Source organism: Triturus cristatus, chromosome 2_2 (genome assembly GCF_964204655.1).
Source record: "Triturus cristatus chromosome 2_2, aTriCri1.1, whole genome shotgun sequence".
Lineage (NCBI taxonomy): Eukaryota > Metazoa > Chordata > Amphibia > Caudata > Salamandridae > Triturus > Triturus cristatus.
The window spans coordinates 1,186,791,022-1,186,808,949 of record NC_140582.1 but is presented as its reverse complement, the minus strand read 5'-3'; the positions used below and the strand labels follow the sequence as shown (position 1 = coordinate 1,186,808,949).

At 47.9% G+C, this 17,928-nt stretch overlaps 1 protein-coding gene across 1 annotated transcript in view; it reads left to right on the top strand.

Annotated features, from left to right (window-relative positions):
* FBXO41 (F-box protein 41) overlaps window positions 1-17,928 on the top strand; it is a 457,910-nt gene that overhangs the window by 298,038 nt on the left and 141,944 nt on the right. Inside the window, exon 3 of the mRNA XM_085642773.1 lies at window positions 17,161-17,368. Within this exon, the coding sequence (XP_085498899.1) occupies window positions 17,161-17,368 (208 nt within the window). The remainder of the gene's footprint in view (window positions 1-17,160; window positions 17,369-17,928) is intronic.

Here is a 17,928-nt window from a genome sequence, read left to right as displayed (position 1 = left end):
TTGCCGTATTCTTAACCCCTTGCGTGCTTATGACAGAACCACGCCGTCATGAGCCACGGGCGGCGTGTGCTCATGACGGCGTGGTTCCGTCATGCTGCGGCCGCTCCGCCCACGCGTCGCTGATTCCCCGCCTGTGCGGGCGAAATAAAGAGTGGGCGGAGTCGTGACGGAACCACGCCGTCATGAGCACAGCTCGCCCGTGACTCATGACGGCGTGGTTCCGTCACGAGCATGGCGGCGCCGCGCTCACCCCGCACCCCCCCAGCGCCGCGGCAGAATTTGCGCTGCGGCGAAGGGGTTAAACCAAGGCCTCATGGAGGCAGTCTGGACTGAGATGCGAGGCCTGCAGGTGTTGGTTATCGGAGTGGTACTGGTTGTAGGACAGGTTGCACCGCCCTGTATTTACCATTTATATGGGGCTGTGGTGCGCCCCGCATTGGTCTCCAGTCCTAGCCAGGTTTACCACAGACTGGACTGTGTGCACGGTTGGGAAAGTGAATGTTGGTGATGCACGCAACACTGGTGCATATTACCTTGTAATCCCTTATACACAACGCCTTGTGTCCATGATGTACGTTATCCTGTGCGTTAGTGATGTACACTCCAGTGGTGCATGTCCCCTTGTACCCCTGCACAGTGTGCCCTGATGCTCGCCATCCTATGCATTAGTGATGCACACTCCACTGGTGCATGTTCCCTTGTACCCCCAGCTGCACATTGTGCCCTGATGCACGTCATCCTCTGTGTCGGTGATGCACACTTTACTGGTGCATGTTCCCTTGTACCCCTGCACATTGTGCCCTGATGCACGTCATCCTCTGTGTCGGTGATGCACACTTCACTGGTGCATGTTCCCTTGTACCCCTGCACATTGTGCCCTGATGTATGTCATCCGATGCGTTAGTGATGCACACTCCACTGATGTATGTTCCCTTGTACCCCCAGCTGCACATTGTGCCCTGATGCACGTCATCCTCTGTGTCGGTGATGCACACTTCACTGGTGCATGTTCCCTTGTACCCCTGCACATTGTGCCCTGATGCACGTCATCCTCTGTGTCGGTGATGCACACTTCACTGGTGCATGTTCCCTTGTACCCCTGCACATTGTGCCCTGATGTATGTCATCCGATGCGTTAGTGATGCACACTCCACTGATGCATGTTCCCTTGTACCCCCAGCTGCACAGTGTGCCCTGATGCACGTCATCCTATGCGTTAGTGATGCACACTCCAGTGGTGCATGTCCCCTTGTACCGCTGCACATTTTGCCCTGATGTACGTCATCCTCTGTGTCGGTGATGCACACTTCACTGGTGCATGTTCCCTTGTACCCCTGCACATTGTGCCCTGATGCACGTCATCCTCTGTGTCGGTGATGCACACTTCACTGGTGCATGTTCCCTTGTACCCCTGCACATTGTGCCCTGATGTATGTCATCCTATGCGTTAGTGATGCACACTTCACTGGTGCATGTTCCCTTGTACCCCTGCACATTGTGCCCTGATGCACGTCATCCTCTGTGTCGGTGATGCACACTTCACTGGTGCATGTCCCCTTGTACCCCTGCACATTGTGCCCTGATGTATGTCATCCTATGCGTTAGTGATGCACACTCCAGTGGTGCATGTCCCCTTGTACCCCTGCACAGTGTGCCCTGATGCTCGTCATCCTATGCGTTAGTGATGCACACTCCACTGGTGCATGTTCCCTTGTACCCCCAGCTGCACATTGTGCCCTGATGCACGTCATCCTATGCGTTAGTGATGCACACTCCACTGGTGCATGTCCCCTTGTACCCCTGCACACTGTGTCGGTGATACACACTTCACTGGTGCATGTTCCCTTGTACCCCTGCACATTGTGCCCTGATGTATGTCATCCGATGCGTTAGTGATGCACACTCCACTGATGCATGTTCCCTTGTACCCCCAGCTGCACAGTGTGCCCTGATGCACGTCATCCTATGCGTTAGTGATGCACACTCCAGTGGTGCATGTCCCCTTGTACCGCTGCACATTTTGCCCTGATGTACGTCATCCTATGTGTTAGTGATGCACACTTCACTGGTGCATGTCCCCTTGTGCCCCTGCACATTGTGCCCTGATGTATGTCATCCTATGCGTTAGTGATGCACACTCCAGTGGTGCATGTCCCCTTGTACCCCTGCACATTGTGCCCTGATGTATGTCATCCTATGTGTTAGTGATTCACACTTCACTGGTGCATGTCCCCTTGTACCCCTGCACATTGTGCCCTGATGTATGTCATCCTATGCGTTAGTGATGCACACTTTGTCGTACTTTAGAATTTGGGACCACGTAGGAGGCAGGGCCCTACCCCTGTCTATTTCGGTAATAGTGAACCGCGAATGGTTAATGCGGTATGTACAAGTGCTTTGTGTAACGTTTTAGCTATGAATGCACTGTGTATACGCTATTTTACATCACTACGTGGGTTCCATTTTGTATCGGTGGCCATCTTATGGTTGCCCTCACATAGGCTATATAGCATGAGGCGAATACGGGCCTTTTAGAGCACATGTGCTCCTCTTTGACTTTTCTGTGACCTGGGCAGCTTGGCTCCGCTGCCCCAGGTCAAACTGGTCTCACGAGTTCCCCGTCCTCTGGCTTCCTGTGATTAGCATCAGGGCTTGACACATCATAAAGTCTTTTCATCCTACACAAGCCTCCAGCTAATCTCTTTCTCACCTGACTGTTCCTGCTTTATGGCTTGTTTCCCAAAACAGGAGATGCTCATGTTTATTGGGGCCTATCGATATCTGATGTGGGATCTGAGCCTTGCTGTGTAAATAATTGCGGGCTGGCTTAACTGGAATGTGGGATGGTCATCATGACTCTGCCTTTTCGTTTGTAATGTATACTTTAAATGACCATACCATAAACCTAGGAATGTATATCTGAGGCAGGAAATTCTGTATTTAAGGAGAAGCCCGTTTCTGTGATTTTTAGCAGTCTCCTGAGAACATACACGCTGTTGTACTTCTAGGATACCTGTAATTGGTCTGCAGCCAATAAACTGATCTTTGACTTCACCCAGAAGACTCTGTGTTTCTGTAGGTCTGAAACAGGAAGAACCCCGAAGTCATAGGGTGGGTTCCCCTGCACCGCTGGGCTTAAAATACCCAGTACTTCAACTTCACTGGTGCATGTCCCGTTGTACCCCTGCACATTTTGCCCTGATGCACGTCATCCTCTGAGTCGGTGATGCACACTTCACTGGTGCATGTTCCCTTGTACCCCTGCACATTGTGCCCTGATGTATGTCATCCTATGCATTAGTGCTGCACACTTCAGTGGTGCATGTCCCCTTGTACCCCTGCACATTGTGCTCTGATGCCCATCATCCTATGCGTGAGTGATGCACGCTCCCCTGGTGCATGTTCCCTTGTACCTCCCTGCTTCACATTGTGCCGGCTGCACGTTATCCTATGCGTTAGTGATGCACACTCCAGTGGTGCATGTACCCTTGTACCTCCCTGCTGCACATTGTGCCCTTATGCACGTCACCCTATGCATTAGTGATGGACACGCCAGTGGTGCCTGTTCCCTTGTACCCCTGCACATTGTGCCCTGATGCACGTCATCCTATGCATTAGTGATGCACATCACCTTGTGCCCCTTCCGCACAGGGCTGTACGACTGCTGCTCTGGTGCAATGGCGCCTGTATATTTCACTCTCATTGCACCACTTTGGAATGCCCTCTGACCCTTGTGTCTCTGCCTTCCTAACAAGGAGCCTTTCCCACGCCAGAAGCGTGTATCTTTCTTTGCCTTTCATTTAAAGGTAGCCAATACCAGGCGCAGCATCAAACCTGCAGTGTTGAACAGATGGCACTCGGGCCCTCATGAATGACTTGTTGAAACCGATGCGTGACGTATGCCCTTATAATCTACCTCTATCATCCATTCTGGGGCTGCCTCCTGTTGTCGTCCTTGTTCCTGGTCCGTCATCCTGTGAGCTGGTCCCTCCCTCCGTCCCGCTGGTCTCGCGCTGGGCGACCTCTCGGTCGTCCTCCTTCTCCAGGGATCTGCTCCCTCTTTGTGACTATTGTCTATACGTATGGTCCTATCTCCGTTTTCTCTCTCTCTTTCCTGTCACTATCTGCTTTTCTTACTTGTTTCTCTCTGATACTCTTGTAAATGCCCTGCCCTGTAAATTTGTAACATATAATTGTCCGACCCTAATCGCTTTTTAAATATAATCTTGAGTGTTTTGCAACTTGTATATATGCATCTCTCACCTATAGTATCTGTAGTAGGCGTATGTACTGACTACTGTTCTTTTGCGATTTTAGCGTTGTTCTGTCTGTATCTTTTATGTAACTCATGTACACTCTTCCTTGAGTGACTTTACAACTTGTACATTTGCACGTTTTCCCTCCTTTCGCACCACTTGTACATTTGCAATTTTTTTTTAATGTAACTCATATAATCCAAAATCCTTATGTAACGCAACTTTTGTAAAGCGCTCTGACACCTTCGGGTAATGTTCGCGCTATCTAAAATCGCATTAAATAAAATAAATAAATAAAACAAAATAAAATAAGCCGGGAGTACAGCATTCAGTGTGGAAGGGCGGTGATTCCATCAGCCTGAGGAAGGCGGCAGCTTTAGATCGCCATCTAGCGGTGGCTTCTAAGAACGACAAAAAGCCAAGCCGTTTCTTTCTCTCCCTTCTGTCAGCCCCCCTGGGGGTCTTTGAGGTGACAACATTGGGCGGAGTACCACCAGCGTCTAGTACTGAAGCTACAAGAGGGTTTGTGATCTGTGCCAGGCCAGCTGAGTTATTACTGTCAGTTTTATTGCTGTTATGATATACTTTAGCACACTGTGAATCAAGGGGTTTCTTCCACTGGCCGTTTTTAGGTCGAGGACTACCGGTCTGCCGAAGGCAGAACCGGAAGTCGAGATTTAATGTTTCCTAGAGTGGCTCCTTAGCCCGCCTCTCTTTTTGCTTCTCCTCCATTGGCTGGCTTCCTAAACGGAGGCCCGCCGTTGGAGGAGAGAGCCGTCCCTCCAAATAGGCTCCGTCTTTTTCAGATTCGGGGGCGTGTTTTTGCTGTTCTTTCCACTTTTTAGCCACGCCCTTTTAGAACAGCAGGAACACGCTCCCGAATCCGAAAAAGTTTCGGAGCTTCCATCCGCCATTTTTTTGCTATAGTCTGGCCGTGAGGATCCATCCGTCCGGCGCCGTGTTGTTGTGCTGGTGGCGGCGCTGCCGGGGCAGGCTTCACCGGATAGAGTGAGCAGAAGAGCTTAGGGGTGACTTCAGCAAATAATTCTGGGCTGCTGATTCTGTTTTGGTGGTCTCTGTAACACGTGTGGTTTTGTGGCAGTTTGCAGCTCGGCGACTTTTGCGTTGTGATAGCCTGATTACGGTGACTGCTACGACTTACTTGACTCTTGGTTTAGGATGTCTAAGGCATGGGGCTGTCACCGATGACGAAATTATCCGTAAGCGGCTCCTAGAGTGAGAGTAGACCGTGAGAAGCTGGGTGGCATTCGTTGGCGGGTGCCTACCCCGCTTATTAAGTTATTCCTACGGCGGGTGCCCACCCCGCCGTACATTGCTCTTTTACCGCTGGACACACTTCTTTAAGTGGATAGGCCCACTTTAGCCACTATTGAACATCCAGCAACGCTCCCTATGCTGCCATTGGATTGCTCATATAGTGGGTTTCCAACTTGGTTTTGGTGCGTTTCCAACTTGTGCTTGGTGCTTCTGCACAACCGATGTCGATTACGGGGCATGAAAACACCTGGGACATCTGCAGCAGACCCAGAAGGGGTTGTTCTCATTTTTGTGGAGGGAAAGGGTAGAAGTGCCTCACCACATCAGTGCTCAGCACAAAAACCGGTCCCCTCCTCTCGCATGGCATAACTGTTTAGACATTGGCAGTTCTGGTACACTTAAGATGTGGAGCACAGCTAAAACTCACGGATGACTTCAAGCCTTCCAACATAGACAACAACACTGCATTAATACACACTTCAAACCACCAGACTGTCGCATCCAACATATTATTTAATGTTGAGTACCACAAGAACACAAACGTGTCTGCATTATATTAAACTCTTTTACCGCTGTAGATCTCCGCCGCTGCCGCCCGCGAAACCGGAAGTCAGGCGCCGGAGTTGTGACAGGGGCGGGACTTAGAGGCAGGAAGCGACGGGAGCCTACCCCGCGCTCCTGCATTGGTCGCCAGGAGAGCTGCGCTTCCCCGAGGAGAGGAAGACGACCGGAGCTGGTGCGGAGGGGGGCGCGAGGCACATCGTCGGTGCCTGCCCCCTCCGCGGTGCAAGACGCCTGGAGTCCTCCCTGCGCCCGGTGAGTGGGGCTCTCTCCGAGAGAGGGGGCCGGGGCAGTTTGGTCGGACACAGAGCGAGGTCGCTCCAACGGCCGCAGAGTAGTCTTTGAGAGCCTGCGTGGCTCCAAGGCTCGAGGGGGCATATTGTGCTAAAAACGCGAGGTAGCTCCCACGAGGGGTCACGTACCTGTCTAGGCTCCAAAGTCGGGGGCATTTTGCTTAATAAGAGGAGCGGCCCCGGAAGGCAGCGGGCCGCCCCAACATTGGCCCCCCATATTGGTGCAGAGTCCAACGAGACTCCAACGGTTGGGGGACATTGCTGATTCTCGAGCGCGGGTGGCGCTCCCACGAAGGGACAGTGTTTGTCCAGAGCGCGAGTACGCTCCAACGACGGGGGCAATATTTGCATAGAGCCCTGACAGGCTCTAGGGGGCATTTCGTGCTGTAGAGCCCTAACAGGCTCTAGGGGGCATTTCGTGCTGTAGAGCCCAGAGGGGCTCAGGGGGCCACACGTGTTGCGTATTTAGAGTCCAGGAGAGGCTCCAACGACTGCCATAATTGTTCTCAGGGCCCAGAGGTGCCCAGGCTGGATTTAAGTCAGATCTGCAAGACATATTGCCCCAGTCTCGAACTTTGAGTAGACCTCGTTTGATCCAAATTGGAGACTTGACACGGCGTGAGCTTAAGGACATACACTGGTGGACCAGTAGCAACAACTTGATCAATCATTTGATCATTTGTTTTCAAAATCATCTAATGATCGTATCCTAAAAAGATGGTGACCCTAAGCCTAGGCTGTATAGCTAGTGTAAACAATATACACATCAGGGAAGACACATGTTGTATCTAAAAAATGTATGCCTAAGGCAAAAATTGTGTTGTTTGGAGAGGGAAAGTCCAGATTCTGAACCTGCTAGTAAGCGAGGGAAAGACTGGAGACCGGCTCTGAGCCTCTTTATCCTCAGCCCAGGGCCGCCCGCCCAGCACAGCCTCTGATAACCTGACTCGGACGGCTGCCTCGCCCGAAAGCCAAATACTAATTACTCCAGTTTTGGGGCGTGGAGCTCGGCGGCTCCCTGAGGGGTGTGCCTCTCGTAACATCCCTGTGTCTGTGGCCCGGCCCTGCCTCACGGCGCTCAACTTCACCCCACTTCACCCCACGGCGTATCGATGACCGAGGGTAAATACAAACGCTTCCGGAGTCTTAATATCTTATCGGGTATATTTGTATAGCACGGCGTTCGCCAGTTATTTGACTTCTTGGCGCTTTGTGCAGGTTGTATTCTGCAGCTGTGATTCACTCTCACTCACTACCTCAATCACTCTCTATCTCACTACCTCACTCTTTCTATCTCACTGACTCACTTTTACTCTCTCTTTCACTACCTCTCTCTATCTCACTACATCACAACATCACTCTATGCTTATATATCACTACCTCACAACATCCCTCTCCCTCACTACCTCACTCTTTTACTACCTCACTCTCTATCTCACTACCTCACTCTCTCTCTCACTACCTCACTCTCTCTCACTACCTCACTCTCTCTCACTACCTCACTCTCTCTCACTACCTCACTCTCTCTCACTACCTCACTCTCTCTCACTACCTCACTCTCTCTCACTACCTCACTTTCTCTTTCAATACCTCACTCTATCTCACTACCTCACTCTCTCTCTGCTAATGCAATAGGTATCACATATGCAAAAAAAAGCTAATGCCAATAGAAATGACAATGCCATTTATTTAGGGATACAAAGATGATAAAAAAATAATGAGCAATACCAATAGCTCTACCTATAATATTGCCGAGACCATTGCATTGTAAATGCTTGTTGGTTTTCATATTCTGAATGGTTTATATTTTCAAGATTTCCATGGCCAAGGCCTTTTCAGCGCACGGTTTAATCACAAACAAGTTTTTGTTTCAATTCGTAATTTTTCATAGATTCATTTTATGTAAACTTCATGTAAAACTCATAGTTTGGGCAATGTTTGCCAAATTCTCCTAATGCTTATTCCCCGATAGTTTAGCCAGACTGTGCTCTGGAGTTCTACTCCTTTACCCCGGATTCCATCATTAAAAACCCTACATTACCCCCTAGACTGTAAAAGTGCCTCGTTCAGGGCAAGGCGAGTCTGGGCAGCTGCCTAGGGCGGGATATACAGATCTAATCAATCATGGACTGACAGATGACACTTTTAACCCTCACACTGCCCAGGGGTCTCTTGGTGTGAGATGCACCAGGCGGCCCCTAAAAGCATCAAATGTGTCACATTGTCAGGAGTGAGGGCAGCATCGCGTCTCTTTGCCTGGGGCTTCAGACACCCTTGCTGTGACCCTGACAGCTTTTAACAAACAACAGATATGATTCTGCTAAATCCGGAGATAGAGCGAAAGTCGCTTTATTGTGACATATGTTGTCCTAAATAATATATTCTGTGGACGTAGGAACGAATCATTTCTGTGCAAAGACCATCCCGACCATTGGTTGCACCGCTGTGAGACTTCAAGGGGTCTTACCTCATGTAACAGAGGTTCAACAAACACACACGTGATACTCAAAAGCACATTAAAATGTATTCAGTAGCTTTGAATAGCCAAATCGAACGATTCAACTTTACTGCACCTACATTTATAGGGGCAGATTTATAATAACTGGCGCATCCCTGCATATCAGCAGGGATGCGCCAGTTATTGTGCGCCACAGCTCCGCCACCATGGATGCGCCACATTTACAATGCAGCGCACCATGGGGCAAAAACGGCACAGATGCGTGACGCATCTGTGCCGTAAAAGTGGCGCATTGCTGGAGTTGTGTCGCAAGCGCGACGCATCTCCAGCAATGCTTTGGGGGACCTATCTTCACAATGCTGCGTCAATCCTTACGACTGCTTCAAGCAGGCGCAGGGTTTTGACGCAGCATGGGCTCAAAAGTGGCTGAGTGAAATCTTGTAGATTTCACTCAGCCACTTTTAGGAGGCGTTCCTGCGACGGACCGCCCCCCCTGCACAGGTATGCCTACTGCTGGCGCAGGGCTTTACAACGTGACGCATCTCCCAGATGCGTCACGTTGTAAATACCCCGCATCATGGCGCAGGATTTGCGCCGCCGCTGCGTCACAAAAGTGACGCACCGGCGGCGTAAATGAGGCGCAAGGGCCTCATAAATCTGCCCCATAGTGAATTGGGTGAGCCTGGACTTGGGCGGGGGGCGGGGCAGTAGAGATGGGGGCGGGGGGTCACTTCCACCAGACACACAAGCCTTGCCCCGCCTCTCTTATGGCGCAATGACCCCATGGTTCATCAAGGAGGCTGAAGAGAGAACCTGGCGGTCGGTTGGGTTTGAAAAACTTTATTCGGCAAGTGAAAAACTGCCATAAAATTATATAAAAACACATGACAAAAACAATGTTAAAAAAATTCTCACTGCTCCACATAATAAGTAGTCATTATTTCTCTGTAAGGCCCGGCCCTGCAGCCAACCCCCGCGGAACACTACCAAAGCCGTGAAATGTCATAGACGTTGGATGTGGCCTTTCATCAAAATAAACCCTGTGATTCACTGGGAAAGAGAAAGGGAAGTTATGGTTAGGCTTGAAAATAACACAGTAACGTAGGGAAAACACCTGAAACCCACTTGGAAACAAGCATTGGCATAGCCAATAGGTCTCGCTTTTGGGACTTTACAAGTGTTCCATGCATCCAGCACGTTAACCTGTTAATAAGCTGGTCGCGTAATTGTACGTCATAGTAGTTTTTAAGTTTGGAATGCAGCTCTTTGCATTTTTTGTATTAAATAGCAATTAACATGACGTTGAACAGAGTGTTGTAAACTATTTGAGTAGGTACAAATTAAAATTAGAGCTGCCAGGTAGCCACACTTTGAAATAGCCCTTTAAAACACGCCACTATTTATTTCCCAGCTGTTGTACTACAGCCTAGGGCTGGTGGTACTGTGTTGTGGTTTTCGCTCTGTAGCCTTCTGCCTCTGTATACAGGTTCTGCGCAACCGCCAGTACTCGGAACACTGAAAAACAAACCCTTCTCTTCAACTCTCCAGATGTCACGAACAAGAAATAATGGCATCTTCTGGGAGTTTATCGACATTTGTGTTTTGAAACCTGTTAAGTTATAAAAATCACAAAAGCAACACCCCACATCCACCTTGAAACACTTTAAAATGGCACCACTGTTTCTGGCGTATATCCACTTAGAAGAGATTGGTAATATTTTCTTGCGTGTAAACCCGTGGGACCAAATTATATTACAGAGACTGCTGCTTTAAGAGCGCCTGTTAGTGCTTAGTTGATGAATAAGATGAACACTGTAATTTTCAAATATAATTATATGCAGATATAATTAAATATACACGATGTCCGGGAGAAATACGGCCAACATTCCACCAAGTTAGACAGCTACGAAGAGATCAGGTAAAGGGCTGAACACATCCCAAAAATATTTTTCTTGTGCTCTGCAGGGATATATAAACATACATGATGTCCAGGAGTTCGATGGCAGGGGAGCGGGGGGATGTATGCGGGAATAAGACACCAACATTCCACCAAGTTAGTCAGCTATGCGGAGATTACGTAAAGGGCTGAAGACATCCCATGAGTGCTGTGCAGATGTAAATAGAAAATACACGATGTCTGGGAGTTCGATGGCGGATGCTGGAAGGGATTATGCAGGAGTAAGACGCCAACATTCCACAAAGTCAGACAGCTATGAGGAGATTGGGTAAAGTAGAGACCTGCCCTAAGCTTTTTGTCGCCGTTATGCTGGTAAGCTTGGTGAAAGAGTTTTTGCCCCGTACAGAGCCGCGCGGCCGCGAAAGTTATCGCGATCCCTTTCACTCAAACAAAACCGCGAGTGGTGACGCGAGTGGTGCGCAGGAAAAAGTGCTGTGCATGTCGCGCGCGCTTGTGCGCTTACTAGCAAGCTGGTGGCCGGCAAGGTAGCACTTTTGAAGCAGCTACTAAATGTCTTGCAAGTGCAGCGCATGCGCTGGCTCAGGCGAGACCTAAAAACAGACTGAGCGGCATATTTACAACAGAATGGAGAGGTGTGGCGTTGAGCAAACATTGCTAACGCCACGCTCCGCCATTCTAAAAACGCTGGGATGCACAGTATTCACAAGAATGCGGCACACCCTTGGTTTCCCCTAGCGCTGGCACTGAGTTCAGCTGCCTAGTGTCAGCGCAGGCACTCTTGCACCATAGTGCAAGGGTGTCTGTGTTGGGGTAAATGGTTGTATATGTGCAGAAAGGTGCCCCTTCCTGCACATAAACAATCATTCATGGCGTCTTGAAACTTCTATGTGTGCTGTTTAAAGCAGCACACATAGAAGTTGCCAAAAGTTATTTTTTTTGTGATTGTTAGTTGTGCAGGAAGGGTCACCTGGTGTAATGTTTTTTTTTTTTTACTGCAAGCATATGCCACCAAAAGAAAACATGCTGTCTTCTAAGAGTGGCAGACATATGCTTGGAATAATAATTTAAAAAAAAACAGTTCATTTAATTTTCATAGAAATACACGGATGCTTCCTACCACCAATACTGTTCAGGTGTACTTTTAATGCACATCACTGGAAAATATTATTCTTGCTGGCGCAAAAAATTTATTACTGTCTTTCAGTTAGTGTAATCTAAACATATCGATTAAACACACAATGAATATTAAAAAATAAATTAATAAAAATAAAAAGAACGAATAATTGGCTAAGTAAAGTCCTGGCCCACCAGCCGTGGCACTGAAGTGCACTTTGTTTTAGGGGGCTGCCCACATGTGATCAGGAAAAAACTATTACCATGCAAGACAACCAGTGGCTGAAGGGGGTTGGCTCATTGCCCCCCGCTGTCTGCTGTGTTGGGCGGAAGGATGGTGTGAGTGACAGCTGAACAGACCTGTGGATGAAAAGGGACGACCCAAAGCCACTCATTTTAAAATAATTTTCTTAGATTGCTTGAGACTTACGAGAAATCAACATCCATCTCCAGCCACACCTAAGAATGAGGGAATGAAGCTTGATGGAAGGTGCTTTGGTTGGAGACAAGGCTCCTCAGAAGCACACTAAACAGGTGGTTTAATGCTAGAAGGGGTGATCCCTAACTTACAGTAACCATAGAAGTGCCCAGCTTTAAGAAACTGGAGCATTAGTTGAGGGGGTGAGATTCCCCCTCAAAAAATAATCACAAGGCGTGTCTGGGTGAATGACTAAAGTCACTAAATATATCTGTTCCGAACCCTCTAATAGCTTGGCACAAAGCTGTCAGGTTGAACTTAGAGGCCATGACTAAATTATTTATGCAATACTCAAACAGTAATAAAGTGAAAATGCAGCACAAGAAAAGTCCCAAACCAATTTTGAAAAATAGAGTACATTTGGAAAAAAAATAAAACTACACCAAAACTACTAAAATCCAGTAAGTAGAATCGGAGTTTTGAATTTTTACATTTTGCGGATCAAAATAGCAGTTAACTGGTTGCATTAGACCAGGTCAAAGTCAAAAGTTAACCTCTTCGGTGCCCATGACGAGCTGGACTCGTCATGGGCCGCGGTTTGCGCTGTGCCCATGACGAGTCCAGCTCGTCAAAACCCCGCCCGCTAATGTAACGGCCGGCACAGGGCGGGGAAAGGGGCGGGCACTGAAGGGGTTAAGGTGGTTCGCGATAGAGCGCAGGTCAGATACATGGACCGGATTCGTCCCAGTGAACAGTTTGACCTTCTGGCTTAGTCTCTGGGAATGGAAATCAAAAACCCCCCAGCTGGGCAAGGAAGCAGGCTGTGGCCGAAAAGAGCTCCACGTCACCAGAAAGCTGCAGGTAGATGTCTCGGTAAAGCTGTTGAATTTGGTGGGAAAACTCAGAGTGGGAGAAATGTTAATTTTGCACCCAGACAAAAGATTTCTGCCGTTTAGTCACTTTTTTGAGTTCAGATTCTTCCAGCAGGGCAGGGCTGTAGGCTCTTGCCAAAGAAGGCTCCACAAGGCCGGAGACCTTCTAGGCAAAGTCCCACTGGCTGGATTTGCTGCTCCGGAGAAGAAAGTAGCGGCGGCAACCTGAATCTTTGGCCCAGTGCCAATGCACCTTCATCAGGTCGGCTTGATATGTTAGTCCCAGTCCTCCATCAGTTCTCAGAGCAAAAAGTTGTCAAAAAATGTCTAAGTTCCAGGTTTCAGGAAACGTTAGGAGGAGAACACTTTGACAAGAGCCAAGGGTCCAGGATCTTAGAGGCAACATTTGGGGGTCCAGGCTTACTCCGGCAGTGGCCATCAGCAGGGTCCGGGGCAGGTCCAGTTGGAACTGGTTAGCTGGGCAGTTGCATGAAAGGCCACTGAAATCTTGTGTCTTTGTATCTCATCTTGGAGGTCCGACAACTGACCCTTTGAATCAGTTCTGGGTTCAAGACAAGCAGGTCCACTCCTCCTTCAGGTTCTTCAGACAGCACGGCAGTCCTTCTTTCAATTCTTCACAGGTTCAGGAGTCTTCTAAGAGGGTTCTGGGAATGCCACATTTATGCCCAGTGCCAAGTTTTGGGTGGGAAAACTACAGCCCCCCCAACCAATGGCGTAAAAGTTTACCCATTTTTGCAGCACTTCCTGTGTATTTTACTGTAAGCTATCCCACAGTTCCCTCCTCCACCTAATTTCAACATGGCAGACCCTTCTTCCATGCTTAGAGCTCCCTGTGCCCACCCAGAAATGTGGCTATGATACCGAGCAAACCCCCCCCTTGTGGTCCTTCAAAACCAGTTCTAGGGCAACTGCCTGCCCGTACTGGGTTTGGAGCCAAGCTGACTTGGAAGACTAAGGGAGGCAAGTCTATGTGTGAGTTACATCTGCCAGTGACAAGGTATGCACCCTTTGAAGCTCAAGAAGGGACTGGGCACACGCTCCCAGGCCATCCTGTTCAAGGAAGAAAACACCTCTCCACAGCCACTCCTTTTGTCCGCTGTCTGGGAGCAATCCACATCTCTCTACTGGGTAACCTTTCACCAGCCAGGTGACACCTGACGCTGGCTGAGAGGCACATTTGGCTTAGGCAAGGAAATGGCAACTTTCTTTTTCAAAATAGAAATATAAAATCAGACTTTACCATTAAGTTACCACCGAATCTAAAATTATACCCCTATTGACATGTTTCACAGTCCTACTTGAGTGGGTGGCACAATAAGTGTGGCTGCCCACTATAAAATCTACAGACCCTGGGTACATGTTGTACCATATACCAGGGACTTACTAGTAAATTAAATATGTCAATTAGGTATTTGCAAATTTTGTTCTGTTTGAAAGGGAGGACACTAACACTTTATGGTTAGCAGGAGTAAAGTGGGCAAAGTCCTATGGCCAAGTAAAGCAGTTCAGCTACAGGAAGCAAAGGTCTGGGGGAATACCACACAAAATATGGTCATTTCCATCAGGTGCAAACACACCCTCTGATTTGTGTAAGAAATTCTGCATCTAGAGAACTTTCAATAAACATAAAGATGGAGGTGTACTCCACTGGTGGTTTCCTCTACTGATTTAGCTCTCCCTCAACAAATCTAAGGATTTTCTTATACCACTAACTCTAAATCAAGCACATTATGTTTTAAAAGAGACTTGTGAGCACGAGAGTGAGCCAAGCGTGAGGGGCCCGCTAGCGAAAGAACTGGTAGTTTCGAAGGTTTGCAAAGTAATATGACCAGTTGTAGTAACAAAGAAAGGCCATTACAAACCCAAGATTGGGGTGGCTCACATTTCTGTCTGTGTCTCTTGTGATACCCCACGCATTTTGATGAACTGACATTCATGAGGCTGTGGTTTTGAGGGGAGTTCTAGAATGCGGCTAAAGCTAAAGACCGACCGAGGCCCTGCCCAGTTAATCGGATTCGGCTAAATCCTACACTTCCCCTAAGCTGCACTCCTTTCATTGCTTTTAGGAAGTGTTTAAAGGTGTGTGATCTCTTGATGTTTTTTCCATTAGATTCTTATGCAAGTAGCTCGCAAGTGAGTGTATATATTGGTTAAAGTTCCCCCTGTCATGCATTATACTTATTTTGCAAGTCACAAAAAAGTTCCATGACCTTATAGAGGAACATAGAGGAACGACATCAACGGCCAAGTTCCTTCATGAGGTTATGGAACTCCAAGGTGAATTGCAGCTTTACCATGTACAGCAGGGGGTACTTTCTCCCTTATAATACACTGCCACACCATCACCTTTCCCACAAACTACTTAAATACTCGATACAAAGCTCTTTCATATTAAAGAGAGCATGTTTGCAAACATAAAGAATAAAAATAGATTCTGTAGTGCAAAATTAAACACATAAAAATCTTGGATATTTGTTGCGAGAAGATAATAGAATCAGTTTAATACAAGTCATTTTTTTTAAAGGTGCAGTTGCTCAAATTGTGTGTAAACAGGAAAAAATATTCACATTTTTGTATAATTACCCAACGAGTGCAAAAATAAGCATGGTGTCATAAATATCAGCAACAGCTGTGAACAAATATTGGATTGTTGGAGTTCTGGGCTTTTACCAGCCATTAGAGGCCCAGAGCCCTCCATTGGCTTCAATGGAGCGCTCAACATTCCAATGTTGTAATACAGCTTTGAAGAATTCCTTCTGTCCTTGCCATGTAATGCCTCGTCTACCATGGCTTGACCAGAAATGGACATAGAATATAACAGTCTACACTGGAACAAACAAAGGAAAACTTTCATTTTTGTTCCATTCTCTGCTGTTTGTTAACTAGGCATGGAACAAACGTGATTAGCTCCAAACCATATTCGAACATTGGAATGTTGGCAGCTCCACTGAAAACAATGGCGTGCTCTGGGCTTCTAATGTCCGGCAGAAGCCCGGAGCTCCAACATAGCTGTTGCTGTGAACAAAAGGCCTCACGGAGCCCAATTAGAACACTCTGACCTTTAGGGGCAGAATGTTGTAATAGCCTTAGAGCCCTCCATAGCGGGCTCTACTGGCCAGTAAAGGCCCACTCCCTAGTTAAAGGGCCTCACCTTCGGCTCAGGCTTTTAACGCTGGAGCGGGCCTTTAATGGCTGGTAGAGCCCACTATGCCAGGCTCTAAGGCTGTAGAAAATGCCTAATTTATTAATTTCATCTATATGCATCATAGAATGAATAGACTACGGGACTTAGAGATAAAATGGTGTAAAAAACCTACAGCTAGTTACATTTGCCCAGCTTATTGACTATGTTGTTGTACATAATTTACACTTGTTCCGCACGTTCTATCGGCCAGGCCTTATCATTATTAAATGTCACATAAAACGGGTGTCTACAAGGTCAAAAACTGGGAGTAAGGCACGTGAGAGGTTTTGTGTTAGTAATTTCAGCATTTTTACTCACTTTAACCACCAACTATGATAGTGGAAAAAGTGAGTGTGATGCTGAGTGCGCAGACTCGCCAGCAGCTCTTGGTGCCTGACTGTGCTACCACCCTGTCTGTTCTCATAACACTATTCAATACCCAAACCCTCACATCCTCTTGCATGGAATCCACCCAAAATGTGACCTTTTGCACTGTTTTAATTACTGAGTGTTCCCCCCTAAAATACAGGTCAGTAAACAGCTAATCAACATTTGCATTGCATTATAATTAACACAAATATTGTTTAACATAAATCTCCTGTCCATATATTATTCAATAGGGTGGAAGTTTTGTAAAAGACACTTAAGACACTATATTTGTGTCAGACGATATTCAGGCCATGATACTCTGGTACTGAACCCTCTTGGGCTACTTGATTTGTGCATTGGTTCTGTGTGCCCTGTGCCTGTCCCTTGGTCTCACTGCTGCCTCTTTTTGTTCCCCCCAGGGAGGTAGTGCAAATAGACCACTTCCTGAAGGAGACGGCGAGCCGCGAGGCCAACGCCAAAGTGCGCCTGCAGCAGTTCATCGAGGAGCTACTGGACAGAGCGGACCGCGCAGAGAAGCAGCTTCAGATCATCAGCAGCTGCGGCTCGACGCCCAATGGGAGCCTGGGACGCTGCAGCGCCGCCGGGTTCAAGGCCGCCCACAGATCGGTACGTACGTCTCTAATGAAGCGATGGCAGAACTTATGGAAGAAAAATAGGATTTATCTGAGAAGAAGGCAGCAGGTCCAGGATATTCCCTCAACAGCATTCTGTATCCCAACAAGATCCCAGATGCAACCTCAACTCAACACACCCTTTCCCTTACAACCCAAATGTCCAACAGATACATGCCTAAAACAATGAGGTACCTACTTATATATTCACACAATATCATAAAGTAGGGTGCAATGACTTGGAAGAGCGTGTTTACGTAGTTACATAATCCTTAGTCTAGAGTAGGTTTGGAGCACCTCATTACAGGATTTTCACCCTTCTTTTGTTTTCACTTATTACTTTTTCCACATCAAAAACATTTCAAATACATCATCACTCACTACCTGCTGCACCATAGACAGTTTCATCTTGCTCCCTCTGGCTTCATCTAACACGCCATCTTTCACCTTCAGTGCACTACTGGGAGCCCAGAACCTAGGGGCCCATTAGGATGGTGGGTGGATCGCCCCCGCCGGGCTGATGGTAGTCACCGCCGGCCCGGCGGGGGCGATCCA